Source organism: Periophthalmus magnuspinnatus, chromosome 21, assembly GCF_009829125.3.
Source record: "Periophthalmus magnuspinnatus isolate fPerMag1 chromosome 21, fPerMag1.2.pri, whole genome shotgun sequence".
Taxonomy (NCBI): Eukaryota; Metazoa; Chordata; class Actinopteri; order Gobiiformes; family Gobiidae; genus Periophthalmus; species Periophthalmus magnuspinnatus.
The window spans coordinates 19,800,606-19,816,679 of record NC_047146.1 but is presented as its reverse complement, the minus strand read 5'-3'; the positions used below and the strand labels follow the sequence as shown (position 1 = coordinate 19,816,679).

General features: G+C 39.0%; 1 protein-coding gene across 1 annotated transcript in view; it reads left to right on the top strand.

Moving 5' to 3' along the window:
• The first annotated feature begins 1,489 nt into the window (after positions 1-1,489).
• The window catches only part of LOC117388913 (matrix-remodeling-associated protein 5-like), a 41,826-nt gene continuing 27,241 nt past the window's right edge, over positions 1,490-16,074 (top strand). Inside the window, exons 1-3 of the mRNA XM_055230382.1 lie at positions 1,490-1,668; positions 3,652-3,781; positions 15,330-15,571. Of these exons, the coding sequence (XP_055086357.1) occupies positions 1,490-1,668; positions 3,652-3,781; positions 15,330-15,571 (551 nt within the window). The remainder of the gene's footprint in view (positions 1,669-3,651; positions 3,782-15,329; positions 15,572-16,074) is intronic.

The window sequence follows — 16,074 nt, the reverse complement described above, 5'->3', positions numbered from 1 at the left end:
AAAATGTTGCTGCTAAAATATGATATAAAGTAGGTTGAGTTGTGTCAAATGTTCAATGTTTATGTGCAACAACAAGTCAACACTGCATCTGTTCTCTGGGAGGCTTTAAAGGGACTTTGTAATGCAGATATAATTTATTTGCTGTCAAGATCAGCAGCCCCATGCAAAATAATACAACCCAAATAGGGATAGCACCGCCCACAGCAACATTTGGAATAAAGTGAATACATTGTTTGAAGTTATACAACATGATATGTCATTGTTACAGAAGGGCTATTTCTTGTGTCTGCTACATAGTTATAGTCTATGATACACATGGATAATGTTTTAACTTGGACGTTTTAAATCGCAATATTATTCATTTAAGACAACTTAAGTGGGAAACAAGTCCACCACTTCCGTGTTAGAAAACTGCAGTGCCCAATAGGAGTAGACATCGTAAACGTCATCACAACAAAGCCAGACAGCTGTCGGCACTTCCGAAGGATAGATACACATCACAGTAGCGAGCCACCAATTTTTATTTCATTGTACCAAAATGATTACACAACACTGCCGAATCCTACGCGTATCACAGACGAAGAAAATGAAATTGGAGAATGAAGTAAGTACAGAGCAGTGGGCGTGTACTGGTGTCGGTGATTGAGAAAAGATTGCTCAAACTTGTACAAATCATTTCAAATACAACTACAGGTGAGTAAATGGTGAGGGGAAACAACGACAGCATGGTTAAAAGAGCTGAATAGGTCTGCTTTAAGGTGTCCAAGAGTAAATAATAAATTCTATTATTTTTAATGCTCAGATTCATATACTTTTATTGTGCTCTACAATCTACTTCCTTTCCTTCCTTGAGAGTGTAAAGACAGGGGGCGCTCTTGGACAGCTCTACATTTCCTTGTTTTCTATGAATGTTGATTTGTCTTATTGACCAATGACTGTTTCACTGTTTGATTTTCTAACTTTCTGTTGGTTAAATCAACAATTTTGTTAAGTCCTGCAAGGTGATGGGGTCTTACAAAAATAAAATAGGATTCAAATTGAACTGATACAAACTTTGCAAACCTTGTAAAGCAGATATACTGAAGTTGTCCATCTATCCGGTGGTTAGAGACTGACTGATGCAAAGGTGTCAATCTGTAACATTTTCCCCCACAACCACCAGCACTCACCCACACACACACACCACATTCAGACTTGGGCAGTGTTGGTCAAGTGTCTTACCCCAGGACATGAGTGTATGTGCATGGTTCAAGCCCTCTCCTCCTCTTCCTCTCCACATTCTCTTCCCCCTCTCCATGCCCTAACCTCAATCTCTCTCTCCCCCTTAGGTGACTCTCCTACTCCCCCTGCATGTTGAGGATGTCTGGGTCCACTTTAATCCTCCTCTTCCTCCTCTCCTCCCCCTCCTCTCTCTCCCTCTCCTCCTGTCTGTGGCTTAACCATCTCTCTCTCTCTCCCCCTCAGGTTTGCCTCCCCCAGAGTGTTGAGGATGTCTGGGACCGCTCTCCTCCTCCCTCTCCTCCTCCTCTCCCTCCTCTCCATAGCTCTGGTCCGGTCCTGTCCCCGCTCTTGTAACTGTTACCAGGCGTCAGAGGTCCACTGTACCTTCAGGTCCCTGCAGACTGTTCCCTCTGGACTGCCCCCTCACACAAGACGGATCAACCTGGGGTACTCACACACTCACATACTAATCATTTGAAGTTCTTTTTTTTTTTTTTTTTTTTTATAAATTTGACACAGTATGCTAATAAACACTTGGCATATCTGAACATGATTGTAAATAGTAGGGAACACTTCAGAAAAATGATTCAGAAAATGAAAACACCACAATTTCATTAGATGATTTTGGGGAGTGGACAATTCCAACTTCAGCTACGCAAATATGAACACGCCATGTCTCATTTTAAAGAGAAATAAGACTAAACATTTCCTGTTTTAGGTCAGTTAGGATGATTACCAAAATTATTAGTATTTGCCAAATGCTAGAATAATGAGAGAAGGATTCTTTTTTTTTTTTTTACTTTCTTCCAAGTCAGAAGTTTACAAACATTTCATTAGTATTTAGTGCCATTGCTCCTGACAGAACTGGCCTAACTGAACCAAGTTTGTAGGTTGCCTTGCTCACACATGCCTTTTCAGGTCTGTTCATACATTTTGAATAAGATTGAAATCAGGTCTTTGTGATGGCCACTCCAAAACATTGACTTTGTTATCCTTAAGCCACTTTGTAACCAGTTTGGTAGTATGCTTCAGGTCATTGTCCATTTGGAAGACGCATTTGCTCCCAAGCTTTAACTTCCTGGCTGATGCCTGAAGATGTTGCTTCCGTATTTTCACATGATGTTATTTCTTCATGATGTCATCTATTTTGTGAAGTGCACCAGTCCTGATGCTGCCACCCAGTATTTCACAGTTAGGATGGTGTTCTCAGGCCTGCAAGCTTCCCCCTTCTTCTTCCAAATGTAACAGTGCTCATTATGGCCAAACATTTTAATTTTAGTTTTGTCAGAGCGCAGGACATGTCTCCAAAAATGTATGTCTTTGTCACTGGTACATTTGTAAACTGTAATCTGCCTTTTTCTTTTGGAGTAATGGCTTCTTCCTGCAGAGTGGCCTTTCAGCCCATGTCGGTACAGTACTCGTTTCACTGTAGATAATGACACACTCTTACCAGCTTCAGCAGCATTTGCACAAGGTCTTTTGCTTTTGTTCATGAGGTTGATATGCACATTTCGGACCAAAGCACGTTCATCTTTGTGACACAGAACCCATCTCTTTCCTGAGCAGGTTGATGGCTGGACATTCGCACTGTCTTTATACGTGTTTATAACTGTTTGAACAGATGAACGCGGCACTTTCAGGCATCTGGAAATTGCACCCAAGGATGAACCAGACTTGTGCAAGTCCACAATTCTCTTCCTGATATCTTGGCTGATTTCTTTTGACTTTCCCATGATGTTACAGGAAGAAGCAGTGTGTTTCAGGTGTGGCTTCAAATACATCCACAGGTGTGTCACTAATTAACTCAGATGTTGCTAATAAACCAGAATTTTCCAAAGACATGACATCATCATCTGGGTTTTCCGAAATAGTTTAAAGGCATAGTAATCCTGCTGTATGTAAATTTCTGATTTTGAAGAAAGTAATAAAAAATTGTAAAAAAAAAAAAATTATTTGCTAATCCTATTTGACCTAAAACAGGAAAAGTTTAGTCTGATTTCATGTCAGAAGTGTGTGTTTTTATATAGTGTATGTAAACTTCTGGTTTCAACTATATGTTTGATCATCATGCAGAGGTCGACATACGAGCCCAAAGCGGTCACTGAGGTCATACACACGTTTATCAACGTTATCCAGTCAACTTAAACTCCGCCGATATAGACATACCATACTTCAATATAAAGCTCAGAACCTCTAGAAATAATCATTATAAATAATCATGTTATGTTCTCATATTGTGTTTCTACAGGTGTAATAATCATTTTTTTGAAATTAGGATTCACTTATTTTCATAGATGAGGCAAAGCAGTTATAATCACGTGCGCACACAATCCTTTCAAATGTGTAGCGTTCAGTTGCTTCTCTAAAAGTGTAGTATGTAAAACCTGCTGTGTTCTATAAAATCCTGAGCACTGCTTGATTGTGCTGCAGGTTCAACAGCATCCACCTTCTACAGAACAGCTCCCTGTCAGGTCTGAAGAACCTGGAGCTGCTCATGCTCCACAGTAACCACCTGCAGCAGATCCCTCCAGGAGTGTTCAGTGACATGAAGAACCTGCAGGTAAGACTTACACACACTGACTGTCTGGAATGTTCCACAGTATGGTTTTAAACTGATCTAGCTTGTTATTAATCAATTCCTAGTTTTCAGATGATATCGCAACATTCTATATGCCAACAGTTTTAAAGAGAGGGTATTACACCTCTAAGGAGTATTAATTGTTAATATATAACATATTTAGATCACCATGTTACCTTTTATCATTTTATGTTTATCATGTGTGCTATACTCACAGAAAACCATGTATTAAATGCTTAATGAGTTTACTTTTTGATGCTCTGAGTCCCCCCTCCACTTGCTCAGCCACTTTCAAGTTTCTAAGCCACTGGCAGAAATTTTGCTTGGACATTTTTCCCAATGAAACAATGAAAACAAATCAAATCGTTATCAAATCTAATCTTTTTATTCCATTATACACAGTCCTCAATTTGATCCAGACTTTTTTTTTTCAAAGCAATTTCAGATAAGAATCTTTTGCAAATATGCTGGTCACTTAATGTAACCAAAAAAGATGACAAATATTTTAGAAAACTGTTACTGTTCCTGTGATTTTATCCATGTATTGAGAAATGTGGAGATGTAAATGTGTTGCCCCAATACATATATTTTGTAAAAGCAGCTCTTGAGGTCAAAATAAGTCAGCTACATGCTGTCTGCATCTAATGATGTGTTTTATTGTCTGATAATGAGGAAGTACACATTAGCATGCTAGTTGTGGTTAGATTGTAATTAGTCTATTCGGATGCATAATGATGCATAAGTAAGTAAGTAAGAAATAATTCTGGATCACTGCAAACCATTTAAAATGAACCAGTTCTGTTTTTCATGTTTTTAAGACAGTAAAAATCAGGTACAGAGCCTTATGAGAATAAGATTGATCATTTGGATCATAAAGTACTATTTGAACAGCCTCAGTCCCATATGTAGGTCAGGTTTAGGCCATGTCCTGTACAGGATGAACTATTGTGGACTTTCCCTGGCCATGACTGCATCCTTTCATGAGAAGGTAAATATTTAGCCTGTGGTGCCCCTTCACAGTTTACTTTGACAGCTCTTCTATGGCCCTGCTAACGGCTACAAACAGTATAGAGCTGTGACCCACTGATGGTTCCCTCATGAGCAATGGGCCCATTAGGTTAGACGTAAACACTCTTCAACCCTGCGGAGTTCAGCAATTATTCTTTAAGAGGTCTATGTGATGGCAACATGACTTTATTGAGCTTTTACCAAGCAATAATGAAGTTTGCTCTTCAAAAACATACAGTACTTGGAGTTGTGATTTGCTTCTGTTACGGGTCCAGTCTACGGATCAGACTCCCACATGGTCTGAAAAGTGTCTCTAGACAGTTCTTTTATGCAGGCGTCTAGATAGCTGTCTACGTTTAATGGCAGTTTGGACAGTGTGTCTGTGTCTACATATGAGTTTGCCTGCCCTACACTTAATGTCAAATCAGAACTCAGTCAGCTCACCAACCCCGCAAAGGCCGGCAGCATTAAGCTTTGCTGTATTCACCACATAGGTTAAAAAGTTAAACATCGTAAAGAGTCTCTGAACTTTTAACAAATGGTATTCTTTAAGGCCAGAAATTGTAATTTATCTGACTGGAGGTGGTAATTTTGTTCTGTAAGTGTTAACCCCGTAGGCTATAACATGCATTTTCCCACAGTGGCACTAGTACAGAATGAGCCCCCGCTCCAAGACGTCAGTGTGCAGCACAAAGGTAAGGCTCAAGTCTGGGTAGGCGAGTACAGGCGGGCTTGACAGGGTTGTGGGGTTGTGATGTTCTTCAGTCCAGCATATGGGTTTTTGTTGGCATCTGCATACATTACATGACTTGACTTTGTTTTCTTTGGTTCTTTGGTTAATCTTGTATATGGGTGATAGTAGCTGAAAAAAACAAGCATCTTACAGACATCTCCAACAGTGCTTGGGGCTTTGTCTTTGATGACTTGGATGGCCTCCAAATGTTTGGGGTCAATACAAACTCTGTCAGCAGAGACCAGGCACCCAACATAGGCAACAATGGTGTTAAATTGCTCGTAGGACATGTTGAAGGCCTTAATCTTTCAACATATTGTTAGAATGTCTTAGCATAACAAAAGATGTCATCCAGATATGGGATGCAGCATTTGTCTCTCATAGAGCTCAGCATCTCCTCCATGCTCCTCTGGAAAATGACTGGCGCATTGGACAGTCCAAAGGGAACGCACACCCACTCGTACAATCCCCAGGGTGATAAATGCTGTCATTTGCTGTGATCCCTCACCCACATAGCCTTGATGGTAGGCTTCCCCCTGAGCTAAAATGAAGAACCAGCCGTATCCCCCCAGCATGTCAATGACATGTTGAATGCGGGGAAGAGGATGTCTATCTGGGACTGTCTTTTGATTCAGAAGCCAAAGACAGGAGGATTCTGTTTTTCTTATGCACACAGGCCACTGGAGCTGCATAAGGGGACTTGGACTTGACGATCCACTGCTTGACCAGAAGATCTTAAATGTATGGAGCATGTATGTAAGAATGACCCTGCTGACCAGGAATGGGACTGATAGTGAGATCTGGATTGTCATTGTCAGGTAAGTTAAACAACAACTATCATAACGGACAGACTCAGCATTAATCTCAGTCACATGGAGGGGCTTGTGTCCCAACAACTCACAAAGAGAACGAAGAGTTTGTTGTGGGGCAAAGATCTTTCTCCAAACACGATTAACAAGGCTGAGCAACAGTGTTCAGGAGCATAGTCACTGCAGCCATTTAGGTTGCTCTTGGAGATTTTTGCTTTTCTTTCTGATGCAGACATGACATCAGCAGAAAGTTACTTTCATTCAGTTCTGTTGGTGAATATTGCTGTGACCTACGTTTGAAGCCTTTGGTACTTTTCAGTACTTAATCTGGGAGTTGCTATCTTCATCTGCAGTGGTTGGATTTGGAGATACATCACTCATTTTGAGCTTTTGAGTCAAAGACTCGTTGCCAGAGAGAAGCTTGACCAGCTGTGACACAGTGGTGTCATTTTGGTGAGTATGATTGCTATCATGTTGGGCATTGCCAGTTGGCTGGGCATCTGCCACTACATAGGCAACGTTAAGGGATTCACAGCAGTCTCTACATTGCTGTGACCGTCTACAGTAAAGTCTATGCAGCTCTCTTCATCTGATTGGTCTGTATAAGCTGGATCTAGATCAGATGTTCTGGGGATTTCGTTTACTAGCTTGAATAGTATCTGCTGAGAGGTGAAACAGTTCCTTTGTCACCGTCTAATCCAGTTTCTTGCGATCAGCAGATGGATTTTAAGCTGAGAAACATTTATGATCTAAAAATAGGTAAAAAAAATGACTACAAAGTGTAACCTTTGTATGTGCCCTGTCAGCCAAACATGAGCAGTTTCTGATTACATTGAGCTGTATGAGACAAATCCTTTCTGGGCAGGAGAGATTTTTTCATTGGAATACCAATGAGTGGCCACTAATCCAACTCACGACAGATCTAAGATAGCAGTACAAAGTTATTTTAAAAGAGCCATGGTTCAATGCAGCTTCACTTTATTGTATGAAAGGGAGCAGTACTAGACTTCTCATGAAGCTGCCTGGTTTGAAGACCAACTGACTCACTACACTGCTACCTTCTGGTAGTAATGTAGTGAGTCAGTTGCAGAATGCAAGAGTACCTCAAAAAAAAAAAAAAAAAAAAATCATTACAATGACAATTTAGGGCATTTTATCATACAGGGAGCTACTTACAGTACACCAACTAGTTGGTGCAAATAAAGGTAGTTTAATTACAAAATAACATAAAATGTGACTGGACATTAGTAGGTGTCAAACGTCAGTCACACATTTCAATAATCCTGCAGATTTAGTTTAGCAGTTCAATCTGGGCTAAATGGCCTTTCTTTCTGTACTTGTTTGACAGTAACACAAAGACAGTAGTGGTTATTTGAATCACAGCACTAGATGTTTGGAGGAAATTAGTTTCAGTGGGGAGACAGAGGGTTAGTCGTTAGAGGTCACATCCTTCACCCGGGACTCATCTCCAGAGCTTGAACTAGGCTTGGACCGCTTTAGATTGAATTGACCTTTTGTGCATGTCGGATGCAAAACTCTGTGCAGAAAGGCCTGAGAATCGAACCTGGAATGATCTTGCTGTGAAGCAAGAGTGTTAGCTACTCAGCATCCTTGTCTAGTATGAAAGTGGTGTGTGCATGAGTGTTGGTGATGGTCAGGTGGCAGATTGGCTTCCTACAGTCTACTCCAGGGCAGATGTGGCTACAGTAGTAGCGTACCACTTTGAGAGCACTTTTGTAAAATGCATTACAAGTTTGAGGCATAATTATTATTGTATTTTGGCTATGGTCAGAAGAAAAGCTCCCTCTGTATTTAACCACTGACTTTTTAAAAGCAGTCAGATCACACCGGGATAGATTCGTCCTTTAAATGAGCCAGTTTTCACTCTCAGTAATCGTACCTGTAATGAGATGTCGTTTACTTCCAATTAGCATGAGATACAGACACATACAGACCAGATACAAGAGCCAGTGTGTGCCTGCATCACTCCAGCACTTAGCAAAACAAGCTAGCCCCAAGGAAGCTAACCTGATAAGCAAGGTTTGTTTACACAGTCTTGTTTAAAGTGCAGTTAAGCTCCTAAAAACATGCTCAATTATAATTTTGCACTCAGCCTCATGCTTATGACCATGGAGGCCATGGAGACTTGATTCTACAAATAAGTTAGACATAAAAGAAATATAAACATAGCTGTAAATGTCTTGGTTCAAGTATTAAACCATGAATGGATTGTAAAAGTAACTTCTGTTCCTGTGGAACTCAGAATAGGCTCTTCATACTGTTATTTCAGTGTAACATAAGTGAATTTTCATTTAGGAAAAACACATTTTTTACCCTAATGTTTTGTTCAGACCGGGGCGTCAGGGGCGTCGAGTTTACATGCAAAGTCTTGGCCGCCCTGCATTTTTGTGTGTCAGAGCAGCATGAATCTGGCATTAATACGGCGCGTCTTGAGCGTTCACACTTTGGACACTCTATTCATGCGTCCAAAGCTGAAAAAAACTGAACTTTTGGAGTTTGACACGCAGCCTCAACCAATCAGAAACTAGGCTTAGTGATTTAGCGACGTGATTATCTGGAAAAAGTAGAAAGACATCAGCTACAAACTAGCAGCAACTTGATTATTGCTGGGAACATCGGCTAGCATAAAGGCTAATCACGGACCCAGACACCCCACCACCCAGCCGATCACCTCCGTTGGTGAGTTTTATGTAATAAATACAATAAAGCCACTGTTTCAACCTGGTCTGCATCGTTCACAAAGACACAGGGAAAACAAAACATCCAAAGGCACTCACAGACCGCAACGGACACCCTGGACGCACGTCAAGTATTTTTCTTCGACGTGCATCCATGGCATCCATGACATGCGTCGGAGGAATTTGTCCTCAAATGCAAAGGCGTCCAAGTAGAAGCATCCAACGCATTTTTTTAACACTCCGGTCAGCAGCATAAGTCTGAATTTTCTGAATAATTGCAAATAAATACTGCGCTGTAGGAGGTGATGGGGGTAGGTCAAAACTGAAATTTTCAGAGCACTCAAATCTCACATGCAGGACAATATAGGATGACTCAAACATGTATCAATCAACAATCAGAGAATACTGTTATAACATGGGCATCTATTTTACATAACATGGCTCCTTTAAAGTCCACTCAGTGAGCTTGTTCTGATCATTTAAGTGTTCAAATGCAGCTAACCAACTTCAACGGTAGAAACTATTTTAACCAAATTAAAATGGTTGAAGGATGGGTCAAATGCAAGCCACAAGTCTTCCTACTGGGACAACAAAGTCTGCAGAATGAATAGTACTCATAAAATACCACATTCTCAGCCTGTATATTAGTCTCAATAGCACCTTTCAGCATAATCCAATCCCCAACCAATTCTTTGTTTATGACGTTCAACAAATCCATTATTAATGTTCCATCCATCTCTTCTCAAGTGGAGACGCACACTGAGCCAAACGCCCGGACTGATCACTCAAACGCCCGAGCTGGGAACACTCTATGGGGAAGTGCTATTACTCACTGAGCGATTGTTGCCTTCGCGGGGCGGCAGATGCTGATATATTTGTCATAATGCGATAATGGTGTTCATATTTCCAGAGCTGACAGCCGCACATGCTACATATCTGCGCAGCTTGAACGTCTCTGCTCGGTAGCCTCCCTGGAGACCGGCCCATTCATCATAACCGCTCGTAAATATCATCGCCATAACACAGATGTCAAACTTAGCCTAAATATTTGGAGGCTTAAACAGCATATTGGACTCTTCTATTATATACGGCAGGGGATGAGGGTCATGAGGAAATTCTATAGAGGCGATAGTTTCAAGGAGACAAATTATCTATTATTATTATTATCTATTCTGTTGTATTTTGATTGAGTCATTCATTTTTGAATGTAACAGCTCTTTACAATTGTATGCGACAAATCTGTGTTGTGTGTGTTGTGTGTGTGTGTGTGGGGGTGTACCTGTGTGTGTGACAGTGATTTTGGAGGGGGGTAAGGTGAAGATGGGAGAGGAGAGTGCTAGTACTACTCATTCGTAAGTGAGAAAGGAAGGTATAGAGAATATAGATGGGAAGAAAAAAAATTTATACATTACTAATAATAATAATAATAATAATAATAATAATAATAATAATAATAATATACAATAACATAGGTGTTTTGTTATGCATTTGAGGGTTAAAGGTCATGTATCCAATTTTCTGAGTAAAATTAGTCTTGCCCTAATTACAGAACATTTTACTTTACCAAAACTATGTCTCTAAAAGTTGTATAAATTGCCTATAAAGTCATGATGTTGAATAATTAAGATGTTCAGAATGCACAAGGTAAGTGAGGAATAATTTTGGACCACTGCAAACGTTTAAAATGAACTAGTTCTGGTTTTCACATTTTTAAGAAAAAGGAGTTTTAATCATATCATCACATTGTTCCCTCATCAAAAACATACCTTGCAGTTGTATTTTGCTTCATTCACACATTTACTTAATCCCATTCTCTTAGCAAAAATCAAAAATCTATTAGTTTCAATATTTCCCAGATTGTTGTGTAAAAGGTATAAATCCTGAATTCTGTTGTGCAGTTTTTATGTCCATAAAACATAAAAACTGTGTTCACTTAAAATGTGTTCACTACTAGCACATGGCTCTATTAGCAACGCAGATTAGAGCTGTGCAATTAATGATAATCTCAAATCAGCAAAATTATGTTGAGTTCAATGGCAATGATTAAAAGCCTTTTATTGTTTATGTTCAGGAAAATTCAAATTGAAAGTCATAAAAAGCGATGGAATATGTAAACTAGAAAATCATGATACTTTTTTCTGTCATTTTGTCCAGCCCTGTAAAACTTGACATATTCTGAATATTTTTCAAACGCAGTGTTACGAGTACTCGCTTCCATCTCCCTCCATGTGTTCCTGTGTCGAGAGCAGCCGCTGCAGAACTATGTGGCTCTGTCATATTTGGGTTTGGACCGAGTTTGTCACCCCGGCCATTTTGGTTCAAATTCCATTTATAACGTTTATTAGAAATGTGATTTATGACCATGTGATGACCAGTAGTTCTTTTATGCTGTCACTGTTGAGATGTAGTGCTCCGTGAGGGCAAACTCAAACAGAAATCACAGTTTCAGAGGTTGTGCAATTAGCAAATTAAGATTAAGATTGGATATGCTCTTTGATCTGAATTTGGGCTGCACAATTTTGGGGAAAAATCAAAGTGAAAGTTTTGTAATTGTAATTTATGTTTTCAAATCAGGATTCGGTTCAAAGTGCATCATTGAAGCATGTCCAGTAGCATTGATTATTAATTAGAGAGGAGACGGAAATCTGAACTGCTAAAGTAATCAATCCATTTCAGAACATGTTTTTTGTTTTTTTATAAAGGAAAAGTAATAATCAATGTATCACAATTTGACAAATATGTTGTTTTTTTGTATTTATACACATTAAATAAGTAATTCAAGGTACTTCACGGACTAAGAAGCAAATCAAAACATAAATAATCGTCATAAAATTTACTTTACCAGAGAAGAGTGCAGAATAAAGTCAGTCATATCCACAGCTAAACAGAATCATTTAGAGACTGGATTTAAACGCTGTCAAAGTAGAGGCCTGTCTCACATCTTTTAAAAGAGAAACGCTGATTCCCCATGATTCTGCCAACTTTTTTAGCACTGCTTGATACTCCTTTTTTGTTTCCAAACACCTGGCTGCAGGGGCGGAGTTTGAAGTGTGAATATCTGTTAAACCAATCACACTGTTTTTCATATGACCCCACCCCTCCTCTTCTCTCACTCTCCTCTTCAGTCCTCCCTGTACTGCCCAGTTTAACAGCTCTATTTGAAATGCGGTTGTGGGCCGAGTTTAGGTGTTCAGTCTAGACCTGTCACAATAATTACTGTATCGATTATCGTTCAATATATGACAGATGGAACAATATTTTTGGGGAGCACAAATATCGTCTGTGCCTTTTCTTTGTACTAGTGGTTAGTTGTTGATAAGATTTGAGCTGTAGAAGGATGAATTATGAACTTCTATGAACTTCTATTGTTTTTTTTAATAATACATTTAGAGTACATTTTGGGGGATAACTCTACTTTATGGTTTGGTTTCAATATTATCGTTTATCGTCTATATTTACTTTAGCAATATATTGTACTTCAAACTGTTATTGTGACAAGCCTAGTTCAGTCCCATGTTAATGTCAAGCTAAATTCTTTTTTGAAATCATAATCCAAGCCATTTTCTACACACTTCACCACAAAGGGCCATTGTTTAAAATATTCATAAAATTAATTCATTCTTGGTCGACAACTGGGTCAAATCCCTGTGTGATAATGTCATGAAAATAATTCTAATTACCCTCTATTCTCAGAAAGTCGGCTTTAATAATACATACAGTGGAAAACTAGTTTATTTAGTCTTTCTTCTAAAAGTGCAATGCCGACACAAAACAAACAGCATCGCATCAGCAAATTCAGAAAGAATAAGTTACTTCCAAAGGATTTTCAGAGGACCTAGTTTTTGTAATATTTGAGCTTTTTTTTTATTGACTTTGCAAAAAATAAAAGTACATGTTTTATATTCAAGCCTTACCAGCTTTATACCGAGATATAAGTTGCATTAATCAATGATGAAACCATATGGCTAATTTGCATAAACATACATCACAGATACTACAGAGCGTTTGAGTGGGTGTCAAATTTTATAGGATAAAAAGGCTTAACTAAAACTATTTATGGTCTCAGCTTCCTGTTAAAAGCAACATTTTGATGACTTTTACTATTCAGAAGATATAAATTAAGATATAAATTGTTAATTGCTATGGCAACTGTTCTAGTTTTTCATCTTTCTGAAACCCACAGATATCCGTATTTGTCATGTGACACTTGTATTGTACCTATATATGATTGGTTTTGTGTTGTGGTTGTTTATTGTTGATAATTGCCTATGACATTGTGCCCAAACTCTTTTGACCGAGGGCCATATCTTGAAAATACTTGACACCACAGACCAGTGGTGAGTACAGTGGATATTTCAGATGGGTTCATTTAACTTTTTTTTTTTTTTAATAAGGCTTGAAATATTAATATTAGGTCTATTTGACAATGCAATGTGATGTTATTTAGGTTATATTTGTAGGATTACTCAAATTCTCTGTAAAAAGTACTGATTATGATTAATTGGACCAGTTCAACTAAAGGCCTGAGGGTCAAGATAAATTGGTCTGCGGGCCGCATTTGGCCCCCGGGTCATAGTTTGGACACCCCTGGCCTATGACATACATCTTAATGGCTGCTGTAATCATTTCATATTTTAGTAACTATCAAGTCCAATTACTTTGTGTGGTTTATGTGAAATTCTTGTCCAGCTCATGGCGTGTGTAGGATATTCAATAATGTATAGTCCAATCTCATATCTCAGGTACAAAATGTGGATTTTCCTTTTGCACATTTCTAATAAAAGTACCATATCATTGTGAATAGGGCTGCAAATGATAGATTCCCTCACAATTCAGTACGATTAGGGCTGCACCGATACCGATTTTGATACACAAGTGAAGGGACAGAGAATGGCACCTATTTTCTAAAAACTAAATTAACACAAGATGAAACTGATCCAGTTTTCTTATGCAACTGTTATTTGTCCCTCAAGTAATTACAGAATAACTTTGTGTAAATAGAAATTCAAACATTATGAGACTGTTTGTGCCAACTATGACCAGTACATAGTTTTCTCACATCACTTTAGGAGTAAGGTAACACTTTCCTAGACCGAGGCACATGTGCACACAGCGACTGGCAGCCAGTGTTTGGCATCTTAAACTCTGCGTAATAGTACGGCCCAGCTGCAGAAAAAAACGTCACAGGAGCTTCTTTGTTCCTTCAGCAGCTGTCCTTATGTACAAATCATAGCACTTTATTCTTTGTTTTTTATATTTTTTAAGTATTTATTAGATTGTGATCCTGAGCCAGTGTGAATCTTTGAATGTTTGATAATATGTATTGACACCAAACCTGAAAATTGCTGCAAAACAAACTTACCTACGGATACGAATAGTCACCTGAACCTGAACCTGAATTTACATGTCCAACCAGGATATCAGCTGAACCGATATATGGAAACCGATACCCGATCCAGCAAATTTTTCAGTGTTGCCGATGTACGATACAGGATATATGGCGGTACAGTGATAGTTAATCCATTGAAATTTTGCGTCAATATTTCTTTGTTAAACCACTACATCCACATTTGTTTATAAAATACACTTTACTCAATAATCAAAACTATGAATAGCCTGCATTACATAAATATATTTACTTTCTCTAAATAGGCAACAAAATAGCGATACAGGAGCCGATGATATTGAAACTGGATCAGGAAATTAAAGGTGCACCGTGTAACTTTTATTGGGGGGAGGTTTCACACATGCTTGTCTTCATGGAGATGTTTTTGCTTTGTTTTGAATGTTCCACAGATGGATCAGATCTGTGGAACGACAACCTTGTAGGGCTGTAGTTGTTGATGATGTCTCAGGTGACCAAAATGTGTATTAAATTATTTTATTTCGATTATAAGGATTTATATGTGATAACAGCAGAAAGGATGGGTTAGTGAGTGTGTTAGCTGAAGAGTTGGCACTTTTTGGTGTTTATATGTAAAAAGGCAGATTAAACTATTGGATTAACTCGTGCAGGTGTAGTCTTGTGAGTGCAGTTTGGGTCAGATACATAGAGATACGTAATAGTTTTGAGAGCTTTTGACACACCCTTTGTTTAGTCAATTAATCGATCGACAGGACACTCCAGGCAAAGCAAAAAGATGCCCATCGAGACTAAGAGACTCCCCTCTATAAAGGGTTCCATCGTGCATTTTTAACATTCACAGTATATCGATATTAATGAACGATATATGAATAGGGATTGAATAATAATCCATATTTACTTTTCTCCTGTGCGTCAGATCCTGAAGTTGAGTTATAACAAGCTGGAGGAGCTGTGGTCGGAGCACACCTTCTCGGGCCTGTCCTCTCTGACGCGCCTGTACCTGGACCATAACCAGCTCCGATGGATCCACCCCAGGGCCCTGCTCCTGCTGCCCCGCCTACGCCTGCTGAAGCTGCAAGGGAACAGGCTGCTCCAGCTGCATCCCCAGGCCCTGTGCACGCTCTCAGTGCTGGAGACCTACTGCTATTCCACCCTCAGGTAAGTGCTGCATGAGGAATAATAAATATCCACGATACAAGAGATCATAGATTCTGATTCTGTGGCAATTGCAGCTCCCATCTTGTGATTTTAAGAGCAGCAAATTTCTAAAAATAGATTTCGATATAACTCACGTGACATAAGGAATAACAGATACAGAACAACTAGGGTGTGTTAGTTTCTCTGTAGTTACTGAGCTGAGAATGAATTAGCACTAGCTATATTATACTCTGTGCTGCATTAGCTGTATACTTTGCTTGAAACCTTGTATGACTGCATTATCCGTCAAATAATTCAATAAAATAAGCTCCTCCATTCATAAAAATATAAGGCAGTGACTTATAGAACCTTGTCAGAACTGAAGAAGCGTCTTTGATTCATGTTTTTCAGTCAGTTTATTATTATTATTTTTTAAAGAAATAACATTTTACACCATGCATCAAAACCAAAAACTAAAATACTGATAAAAGGAGACTTTATCGAGCTGGTCACATGAAAACAGA